General features: G+C 43.5%; 1 protein-coding gene across 1 annotated transcript in view; it reads left to right on the top strand.

The window, feature by feature from the left end:
- BSN (bassoon presynaptic cytomatrix protein) overlaps positions 1-12092 on the top strand; it is a 761556-nt gene that overhangs the window by 320213 nt on the left and 429251 nt on the right. Inside the window, exons 3-4 of the mRNA XM_078662357.1 lie at positions 2812-3028; positions 3101-3975. Coding sequence (XP_078518483.1) covers positions 2812-3028; positions 3101-3975 — 1092 coding nt within the window. The remainder of the gene's footprint in view (positions 1-2811; positions 3029-3100; positions 3976-12092) is intronic.

The raw sequence follows: 12092 nt of genomic DNA on the forward strand, positions 1-12092 counted from the left end.
AGAGGACTGTGCTCATGGTGCCCTACTGAAGGAAAAATCATCCCAAACTTCAAACAGGAGAAATGATTCCAAGAGGCAGTTGGCTGGCTTCCCGTTACAGCTACAGAGCCACAAAAGTTGAAGAAGCATGCCTTAGTGAGTTGGTAGTCAAGATTTCCCGACCACTACTGACCACCAGCGTGCAGCCTCTTAGATCGAGTCCTGACCCTCATAAGTTGCACTGAGTGCGGTGGACCTGGAAGAGTCGTCAGACTGCATTTTGCTTGGCCAGCAAGGAAGTTATCACCAGCTAAAGGGAACTGCTGGTTTTGATGTAATTAGAGATCAGTAGACCAGTGACAACAGTTTTTTGGCTGGACTTCAACTGCATTTCGAGGGACATCAACCCATGTGACCGAAGTAGCCCCACCATTTTTGTGGAGGAGTAGCCCCAGGAATATCACTGTCACTGGATCAGCATCCTTCATCATCTTTAGCATCCTGTATTCTTTGCATCAGGACCACTCCATTAAAGTATATGGCGGTTCTCCCATAGAGCCTGGACTGGAGGCTGAATTGATTGAGAGGTAACTGTTCATCCAAGCCTCTTTGGCCTCTGTGACTTGCTCCTTGCTGAAGTTAGTTGTCCATAGCGGGCTAGAGTGGTAGTTTTCAACAGTATAAACGTGTTCCTAAGTTTGCAAAGTTGAGCATGGTCCATTACAATGATTTATTGCACTGAGTGAAAAAGCATGATTTGGTTCTCCTTTAAAAAGTCATATCTCTGGAACCCGCCTGTGGATTTTTGTTTTTGTGGTGTCTATTTGAAGATAAAAATACAAACTATTTTGTATAAATGAGTGTAGGATTTTTAGTGAGTCTTGTTTCTTTCTTATTCAAAGGGATTTAGTACATAATGCTTTACACTTTTTTTTTTGACCAAGCCTGAGTATGACACGATCTAGAGAAGAGGTTTTGATCTCGAAAAATGTGTTTATTGTGGACTGGTTGTTCAGTATGCTGTTGCATGTTGTATCTTTCATGTTGAAGAACGGTTTATTCAAACTTAATTTGAATTATACAACAATCCTGTAAACACAACATTAAGGGCCTGATTTCGATGTCGGTCGGAAAGACTTTGATCGCTGGTTGGAGGCTTTCCTACCGACATCACAGGTTTAAACTCTGACCACTGTATCACAATGACGGCGGTTAGAGTTTAAACTGGCCTGGGAATCTGACTCAGTTCTAATGGGCTCAAGAAGCCTGTCAGCCAGTCGGAAGGGCCTCATAATCCCTAACAGACGGCATTTCCGCCTTCGGGATTATGGTGGCACTTTCCCACAGCACTTCCATGTTGGCCTTTCTGACATGGAACTGCTGTCGAAAGTTTCTTTGGGGGCCCCTAGCAGGGCCTCCTTTCCCCCTGGTCCTCATGTTGGGCGGTGCCCCCTTCACATCCCTGCACCATCCACCCCACACGGTGCAGGGATGTGCAAAAACTTCAATTTTTCAATGAGAGCTTGTGCTGCAGGTGGTTTTGGCCTGCATCACAAGCTGCCATTGAGAAATAGAAGTTTGCAACCACACCATGTGCGGTCTCATCCTAATTGCAGTGTTAGAACAGCCTACCTGAGGTTGGTCGGTTCGACATCCGCAGTGATGTCGGTCGGAGGCTCCTACCAACATCGAAATCAGGCCCTAAATTCTGTATTAAGAAATGGGCTCAGTTTGTAGAGCCAAGGAATCCTAAAATCGAGTAAAATTTTCAGAATAGTAAACAGTATAAATAATCTCTTCTGAAATCCATAATATATTCTTCTTTCATATCAATTGGGAAAATCCCCGAAATCAGACTGGGTTTTTCTACTCCGTGTGTTGACTACTCTAGCTCTTACTAAAAAATGATTTATTCGCACAACTAAACATTTTAATGAAGTAACAATCACAATTACCTTCTCCCAGTCACTTTGCATAGGCTGTGTGTTCAATCTAAGCTGTGGGAAAAGGCACCCCTTTCCAAATTATGGCTCCTACCCTTTTCTTTCTTTCAAAGTACCAGAGTAGAACAATGGGTCTCCAACCTTTTGTGTAATAGGAGCTACTTATGTCACATGAAAATCCCCCAGAGACACTAATATTATTTGAAATGTCGTAGTAACCACATCAGACAAGATTACATTAATGGCCTCCATTTGCAACATTACTAACAGGGACCACTTTTGTGCATCAGGCACGGTTGCCAACAATAATGTAAAAAATGTTTTGTCAATGTGGAATGCCTCTTTTTGGGTAATACATAACAGCCATAGCTGCAATTCCAGAGCACCAAGTTGATCATATTAGTAATAGTCTCCTAAACACTGTTTGATTTTTATCATTTAAATATCAGCTTTAAATATATTTTGCAAATTCAACCGTTTTTCTCCAACATTGCCTTATTAATTCGGAAAATATTCATATTTTCATTTCAAATACGCACTTTCCAATTTTGATATACATATATTAATTCAACCAAACAAAATCTTCTAATTTAGTTGACTGGGTTGCACACTTTAGATCTATTGCAGGTTGCTGGAGAGCTACCAATAGCTCACGAGCTAATCATTTGAGAAGCGTGGAGTAGAATATATGCTACCTACACATTTAATTTAATTTGTTAAAATACATTTAAAAGCAAGGAAATTAAGGTGCTTAAAATTCATGCTAAATATTTCTGCATTATTTCCACCAAATTGTGATATAAACTTGTTATGGAACTAAGATGACCTGAAACATGCTTTTTGGAGACTGGTTATTCAATGTGTTTTTGTTGTTTGTTCTGTCTTTCAGGTTAAAGAATGGTTATGTTTGAATTGCCAGATGCAGAGAGCTTTGGGAATGGATATGACAACTGCACCCCGCTCAAAAAGCCAGCAGCAGCTATACTCTCCAGCACTTTCTCCATCTCACTCCCCTGCCAAACAAATCAAACCCCACCATCAATCCCAGCCGCACCTGAATTATCAGCCCGACCTACAATCGCACACTCAATCGCCGGCAAAAATTGGTCAAGAAAAAACACCAGGATCTCCTCACACGGGGATTACACATGGCACAAGCGTTCTGCCCTCTCTGCAAGTTAAGCCACAATCAACTAATCAGAAGGAGCAACCAAGCCAGGGCCAGCCAAAACCTAATGCCCCTCAGGAAGCAATGAGGTCGTCTCCCCATCATCAGCAAGCAAAGCCTTCAGCTCAACATCAGAGTAAACCATCTCCACAGCATCAGCAAGCAAAGCCATCCCCCCAGCATCAACAAGCAATGCCATCTCCTCAGCATCCTCAGCATCAACAAACTATGCCACCCCAGCATCAACAAACTATGCCACCAGCCCTGCATCAACAAGCAATGCCATCTCCTCAGCATCAACAAACTATTCCGTCACCCCTGCACCAACAAGCAATGCCATCACCCCTGCACCAACAAGCAAAGCCATCGCCACAGCACCAACACATTAAGCCTTCACCTGCTGAACAGAGAAAAAACATGGGAGAGTCCCCATCAAAACACTCAACACCACTCTCCACTGGGACACAGGAACAACCTCAAGAGGGCCTCACTGGGAAGCTGTTTGGGTTTGGGGCTTCACTCCTGAATCAGGCTAGCACACTGATTTCTGTCCAACCAGAGGGCACCCTACAAAGCCAGCAATCCCCAGGGAAAGTGCCTCCAAAAATAGTATTCAGTGATGCAAGCAAGGAAACTGACATGAAAGCCCAAGGAACTGTTTCTGGAACGCAGGGCAAACCTGGGAGCGCCCCGGTTCCAACACATGCAAGCCCAGTACACACTGTCAAGCCAAAGGATGTGCCGAAAGAAAGAGTCATGTGCCCACTGTGTAAAGCAGAGTTAAACGTAGGCTCAGGGGGGCCTTCCAATTACAATACTTGCACAGTGTGTAGTAAACAGGTTTGCAACCTATGTGGATTCAACCCAACCCCGCACCTGGTAGAGGTAAGCTGATCAACTAGACTTGTGGGCCTTTTCTTTAAAAGGGCTGATGTCATTTCAGTTTTCAATCCCTCCTATTAAAGGGATTTTTTTAAATGTAGCATTATATGTTAATAAAATAACAGAATATTAACTTTTTCTTCCTTCAACAGCGTTATGGCTGTGGCACCAAAACAGAGGCGAGAGGCTTGCTATAACACAGACTCGCACATATTTAGACCTCGTCATTTAACCGGTTGAAAAACCAAATCGCCTTTCTCAGAAAGTTTTTGTACAATATTTCAATTTTGTCGTAAACAATGATGTACCATGGATGCAATCGATGTTTGCGCATGTTTTAAAATCTGCTTTCTGTTTCACTACCAGTTCATAGTTGGTGATAAATACGAACGCAAAATCCGAACATGGGGCCAGATGTATGGCCTGCCAAATAGGACCTCGCAAATTGAGTCGCATTTGTGAGTCGCAGTTTATTTGCGACTCGCAAAATACTGTTTGTACATGGGCCCATGCTTTTTAGCGTGCGCAAACTGGTCTAAGACCCATTTGTGCACGCTAGAAAGCGTCGTACATCTGGCCCATGGTAACGTTGTTTGTGTTTATGTTTCAGTGTGGGTGTCTTTCTTCATACAGACCAACATTTTAAAACTAGAAAGAGGGTCAGTCTAAAAAAGAATAAGGGATCTTGATTATTCCCATAGATGCCAAGGTTTCAGAATGCTTATGTGTGAATTTTTTTTTCATTTCAGTGTAATTATGAGTGACATTCAGCAACTATGGGTGACACTTTCTCGAGAGCAAATTCAAGTAATGAAGACCAGGGTATTAGGGTCCACACTCTGCTCCCCAGTCAATCATAAGTTCTTTGCTTTGTTGCAAGGTCGTCCATTTTAGTACCTGGCGAGAACCACTGAGCCTGTCGCCACTCCTTACATCCCTGGAATAAACACTCCCCGATAACGCTCCACTCAGCCCTTGGTCCATCTACCAGCACCAGAGGGCTGCCAGGTCACTGTCCATCTGTCCCTTTACCTCGTCCTTAACATGACCCAGGCCAGGTGCTTTTTCCACCTTTCCTCACGGGCGGACAATTTTACAGTGCTGCGTCCCACCAAATGTTTCATCTCTTCTGGTGCTTGACTCACAACCCACAGGGTGGTGGGCTTCAGACAGTGGCCAGCTAGGACGATGAAGAGGAATGACTCACTTCACTCTCCAGCAGCGCCACTTCTAAACAGACCCCTGCTCCGAGGCCATGTTGTCCCATCGCGTCTCAGCTGCAGGGCTCTATCTCAGCATGGCCTCTACTTCGCTGGATCGCTTCCGGGCAGACATTGGGATGTTACGTAGTGGGTCAGCAGCAAAACAACCAGCCAGTCAGGAGCCTCTACGGTGCATGTAGGGTTTAACAAGTGGAAGAAAAGTGGTAGAGCTCAGAAATGAGCAGCCACCGGGTTTCACCTCATCGTCACCCACCCCCAGTTTTATTTATTTTTAATACATAAAGAGTATGGCTCCTCACAAAGGTAAATCAGGAGGGCTGCATTAGCTCAGCTGTGAGCCACAAGTCTGCTGGAGCAGCGCACGTCACGAGCAGCGCGCTGCTAGATGCCACACTTACACAGTTGTAGACAATGCTTCAGTGACAGCTGAGATACCATACATATGCGTGACAATGCATTTCAGAACGGTTATGCGGAGTACCACATTGAAATGCGTTAGTCTAACGCCTGATGAGTGATACTTGGCAGGACTGTCTTCCCACTGAAATACATTACAGCAAAGGTAATTTTAGGCGGGAGACAGCTTAAATCAAGCCATTTTTTGCTTAAAACATCGGAGTCTCTCGCCTTAATCGGGTCAGTTGGATGTATGCATCTTAAAAAAAAAAAAGGGCGCAAACCTCGGGGCAGATTTACAAGCCCCTTGCGCCGCTTTTACGCGCCGTTGCGTCACTTTTGTGACGCAGCGGTGGCGCAAAAGATGCACCATGGTACGGGGTATTTACAACGTGACGCATCTCCCAGATGCGTCACGTTGTAAAGCCCTGCGCCAGAAGAGGCGTACCATTGCAGGGGGAGGCGTTCCTGCGCAGGAACGCCTCCCAAAAGTGGCTGAGTGAAATCTACAAGATTTCACTCAGTCACTTTTGGGCCCATGCTGCGTCAAAACCCTGCGCCTGCTTGAAGCAGGAGTAAGGATTGACGCAGCATTGTACACATAGGGCACCCCCAAGCCATGCTGGAGCTGCGTCGCGCTTGCGATGCAACTCCAGCAATGCGCCGCTTTTACGGCACAGATGCGTGACGCATCTGTGCCGTTTTGCCCCATGGTTCGCCGCATTGTAAATGTGGCGCATCATGGGTGGCGGAGCTGCGGCGCACAATTACTGGTGCATCCTTGCGGATATGCAGGGATGCGCCAGTAATTGTCAATCTGCCCCCTCGTCTGCACTTGTTGTGGTGCTGCGGCCGGTCCAAGTGAGGCCCCTACTACTCGTTTGAGATATCCTGCCTTATCTTTGCAAACGTTTGCAAGCTCTACCGTCATGCACTATTATAACGTAATTGTTCCTCCCCTAAGAGAGACACTTTGAACAGGCTGGAAAAATATCTCGCTTTTCGAAGCCAGCATGATATATTGAAGGGAGAAAATAGCGCACGAAAGAATGCATTAATGAGGTGACAACGGAAGGGAGCCCCCCGCAATGTTGACCTTTGAGGGTCTAAGCACGAACTGCGCATTCCCCACCTGCTGAGTATTTTAATCACCGATCCTTACAGGCGCTTTTATTTAGCGGCGTGACCACCGGAGCACGTTTCTCCCAGGTGGCTTCTGTCTGGCAGGCAGACATATTGGAGCAGGAAGGGACGGAGCGCCATTCGTTAAATACGTGCTGAAAGGAGGGTGACTTAATGTAATGGTACGGTAAAAGCTTCTTATCTCCTTGTGTGTTGCTACCTGTAGTTGTTTTTCTGTGCAAAATGTACGAGACAGTTGAATACCATTTTCTTCAACCTAATGTTACCTGCTCGAGCAGTCAATCAGCCTGCAGTGCAGTAAATGAGCCATTGTGTTCCTGGTTGCATGGCGATATGGAACTGTAGCTGCCGCCTTGCTTCAAAGGACGCTTATTTTCCACCTTCCCCATAAAACAGTTGAATATAAAAGCTGCGCCTTTGGTAGTTTGGTCTGTCTGATGAGTAATGTACTAGCATACTGACAAAGGATGCTGAGTGCACATGTCCTTAAGTGAATGCCCTGTGTTCATCCTTTGATTCACAATGTTCATTCTTTTAATGAAACTGCATATATTTTCTGAATTTCACTGTCATTTTAGTAAAATTATACTTTTGATTTTACTAAAATTATATGTATAATATACTTACTAAGAGGGTCTTTGAGCCAGCTCTCTTCATCCATTGGTCTGTTGTTGTGTCATTCACATATTGCTCCACCCAATAAAGCATACAACATGTGTCAGCCCACTTCAGTCATTGGCTAACTTTACAGTGAAATCCAGCATTCTGCCCTTTCACAAGAGCACAGCCGCGCTCAAAATAGTTTTTAATATGTATTTGGTGAATGATTGGCAGATCCCCATCATTACAAAAACTATGATATAGGCATTGGCAGCCAACGCCAGAGATATTGTCTTTGCCAATGCCAATTTTTTTTAGCTTGATGTCTGCACTCTCTCACCCTTCTCTGAAGTAGGCAAAAGGTGTCATTTTGGTGCCATATCGAAAGGCCAAACAACAGATATCTAGCTATGACATAATTTACTAGAAAAGTAGGGTATTTGCAGTATTTATTTATTTTTTATTTATAAAGTTTTATATAGCGCAAACTTGTTCCCGAAGGATATCAGAGCGCTTTACAATTTGAGGCAAAGGTAACAAATCAGAACATTAGTCTAACATGGGGAATCTATCAATGTCCCATCAAATTCATATATATTTTCAATAAGTCAGGGTGCAATCTAATATTTTTTATATCTGAAGGCAGCACCTTGAAAACAGTTGGGGTGAGAAACTCTGTAGGGATGATAGAAGAGTTTGGAAATAGGTGAAACAGGAAACTGTGAAGGTTTTCCGTCCTTTGTGTATAAGCCCGCCAGTGCTCAGAATTTTGCTTGTTTGGAAGAATGAGAGAGAAACTTGGAGCATCAACTTCTTCTCAACCCCATGCTGTGCATGGACCTATTCACGAGTAAATAGAAGCAGAGGTAAGTTGTCCCGTATCTTCACCTACAGCCAACAAGTACATGTCTGGATGTGAGAAGAGACGGTCGGACGAATGGTCATGCAGACAGTGCACTTGGCAGAGATTCCATCTAATTCACCTCACTAAGCTACATTTTAACCGAGGAAGCTAGTTTAACCTTGCTTAGGTTTGATGAGGCATCTTCTTTTTGCAAGGACAGAGTCTCGTAATGTTATTCTTGCATTGCTTGGTTCCAGATCAGCTGAAGAACGTGGTACAAACGTAGTAAGTTCCTCCCGAGGGTGCACTTGCTAGAATTAGCAGGCTGTGGAGAACTCATGGTTCAAACTCCTGTTTAGACATGACCTTTACTTGGCAGGTTATATACTGGCATCAAGTGTTAACAAGATGAAGCCTCAAACAGTAGGGACGCTAATGACCCCAGCTCCAGTTGAAGGACACGTCCCCAGCTGTAGACACTGAAAAAGGACACGTTTGTTTATATTTTTGGGTGTTCCTATCAAAATGCAAACTGAGTAGCCATTTTGTAATGTAACAGTTTCCCTTTCACTGTTCACATATTTATTTGCGATATAATGCTTTTATAATATTTTTTTATTTTTGAAAAGTGTGTTCATTTGGTATATTTTAGATCAAGTTGTGGGAGCCGCGCAGAAGAAAGGGGCAGCCACCATTGTTGAAGATGAAGCGCTGTGTGGTGCACTGCTGAAAATAAAACATAAGATGTGCGATTGAAAAAAACATAAGATAAAACGCGGCGTGCCACGCTGCTTTTAAAAAATAGGTTGTGTGCAGTCTCAAGCTCAAGTGGGGCGAGCCACGTATTAAAAAAAGAAAGGCGCGGCCGTCGTTATTGAAGCTGAAGCAAAAATATAAGCTAAAGTGCGGCATGCCGTGCTACTTAAAAAAACAAGCGAATGAGGGAGAACGTGTCCTGCCTGCAACAGCAGGTAGAAGAAAGTCATTTACGAAAATAGTGCTCACAGACTGTAAATAAAACATACAGAGTAACAACAAGTAACAGGGGCAGTCCTCGTGAGACGTTACAACAGGAGAAAAGGAAGTACTAAGGAGGGACTACTAAGCATATTCATGAATCAAAACCCACCATTTACAAAGGGCAGTGACAGGAGCCAATTGAAAAGATGGGCGGAAAATGGTTGGAGTTTAAAGTCCATACCTGAATACATCATGTCTCGAAGAGACCTAAAAATGGGGGAAGAATTGTAAGAAGATGTCAGAGACATTGTATATTTGGTTCGAAAGTAGTCTGATCTCTGCATTTGTCCATTTTTACTTTGTTAGTCAGTTAAGAAACCCAACGCAGCCTTTGCAATGTTTGTAAAAGTAGCAGGTTTTTGCCAAGACTAATCATTCTTAGTGTAGTTTAAAAAGCATTATCTTGATTATTTTATAAAGATAAACTTTTAAAAACTGGACAGGGGACCTCACCACAAACCCAGCATGTTCTTTTCACTTTTATGGAAGGATTTGAAAGGGGCTGCTTCAATGAATAAGGTCAGAAAAGGGTATGAGGAGTTTGTGTGGTTAAGGGAAGTCGTCAGACTATTTTGGACTAGACAGAGTAGACCTGGTGGCAAACATAGCCCAATGAGTATAGAGAGATCTTTTTAAAGAGCAGTCCAAGCTTTGTGGTGAAAAGAGAAGTGTTTCTTCGCCACCTAGTAGGAGAACTGTTTCACGAAGTATAATGAGAAAAAAACAGCACATAAAAATGAATGTGTTGTGTCTTAAAATCTGAAGAAAGAGTGGAAGATCTCTTTCCTGTATGACATCGCAGTACCTAACCATTATTCTGCATTCAGAATTATGTTTCATCAGTAAGGCATAGGATGTATACCAACTTGGTACACAGAATAGAAAGATGTATATTTCTGAAAACCCCTCTTGAGAGGGATGCCCATCTAACCATGATATCATTTTGAGACATTGAATATCATATTACATTGCAACATAAACTGCTCGCTCTACTCCGTACCCGTGTAGAGAAATAAGATGCTTGATGAACTGGACAATTTACCCTATGTGATAAATGAAGCCATCATTTAGAGTTTGGTGGTACAGGAGCCCTGCCATTAACCGGCTCTACCAGACTTGTGGTTCCAGCAGCTAATTTAGAGGTGGTGGAAGCCTCATGTTTATGGTGGCAGATCCTCAGTTGGCATTTCTATCATCAACTTTTGACCTGGCAGCGTGTACGTCACTGAGGTGCCAGGCCATAGTGATGGTCATGCTGCACTATTTAGTGAGAGTGACTGGCACTTGATTACTTTGACAAAGGCGGGCATTGAAGGCACAGCGATCAGAGCCGTACTAGAAACCCAAAACAGCTGTGGCAAGTTAGTCGCACCAGCCCACCGGTGGGGGGGGTCAAGTGCTTGTTGGGGTGGTCAAAACTGGCCCCCCAGTAACAATATTGGCCCCCGGCGTTGCAAAACCGACCAACCCTTCCAGCCTCCCAGGGAAATGTTTAATGTCCACTATGACCAATCCGGCCCTTACAGCGGTATTGAGTAGGGAAATCAAGCAGTGACTCCGATGCATGAGGAGAAAGCTCCATGTACATCAGCACCATTGTTTTTTTGTTTGTTTTCAAGAACCTACTCCTGCTTCTTCTCATAAAGTTGGCTCTTAGGCACCCTGCAGCTATTACCGAACATGCAATGCGCTGGTAATTGTCACTATGCAGCTTTTTCTAAGAGTACCAAATAGGCAAATATACTCCCAATAATACACACAGTGTGTATTACAGTGTGAAACACACATACCACTTCAGGGAATAGCCTTTATTATAACACATATTCCACCACATCAATTGTTGAAAAATATTTCATACACATGTTTTAGCTGTCTTGTACAGGTCATTAGTGACTGTTGTTTTCACTTATTTTTTTCTCTTTGGGAAATGGAAGATAGCCAGTTACGCTGATACTGCAAATTCATTGGTAACACAAGAGCAGTGCAGTAGCTTCATCTTTTCTTTAAAGAATGATTAAATATTAAAGCACCAAAGAGCCTAATATATTTAAAAGGTGTACTTTATTTTCTATTGTTTTAAGGGGTTTCCCTCACCTGATGTGACAAAAAGATAACAAAAGTGCAGTCCAAGATCTATGAAGCCTACGCACGGTCACCATTTGCTTGGCACATAAATACATGAATCATCACATCATGGGACTGAGTTGTTCATTTTAGACCCTGGGTCTGGGAGCCACTCTCCTTGCTGAGGACCTTACCTAAATTTAAGGATGCTTACCTTGAAAGCTGGCAGTTGTGCTGCACTGAACTTGCTGGGTATGGCCACTCAGCCAAAGTTTTTTGTGTTCAAGAAATAAACTCCCAGAGAAGGAAACCAAAAACAAGTGATGGTTTAGCTCCCTAAATAAGGCAGGGCGACCATCACCATCACCATGACCTGGTGCCTTAATGTCAGACATGCTTCCAGGTCAGGGGCTCAGTCAGCAGAGGTTCCACCAGCATAAACTTGGCTCTTCCACAATCTTAAAATTATGTGGAGGGACACATTTGGTAGACTTGGAGCCCCGCTATTTAACGTTAGGACTCCTGCACTGTCAGATTCTAATCTAAATGATGCCAACAGTCATCACATGGGATAAATAGTGGAATTTATCAAGCATTTCATTTCACCACATAGACACTGCTCCACGGCGAGTTACATTGTAATACCATTTCCATATCATAGGATCCTAGTTGAAGTCATAATCCTGAAGCATATTCCCACTTACATGCAGGGACCCCGGAAAACTTTCTCCTAAATATCAGAGTCAACTGTGATTAAGCAGTAGACACTTCAGTGTCCATGGTTTGGTGATACCCCCATAATCAGAAAAAGAGGACAGCTTTTACTACAT

The sequence above is a fragment of the Lissotriton helveticus genome, chromosome 9 (genome assembly GCF_964261635.1).
Source record: "Lissotriton helveticus chromosome 9, aLisHel1.1, whole genome shotgun sequence".
NCBI classification, from domain to species: Eukaryota; Metazoa; Chordata; class Amphibia; order Caudata; family Salamandridae; genus Lissotriton; species Lissotriton helveticus.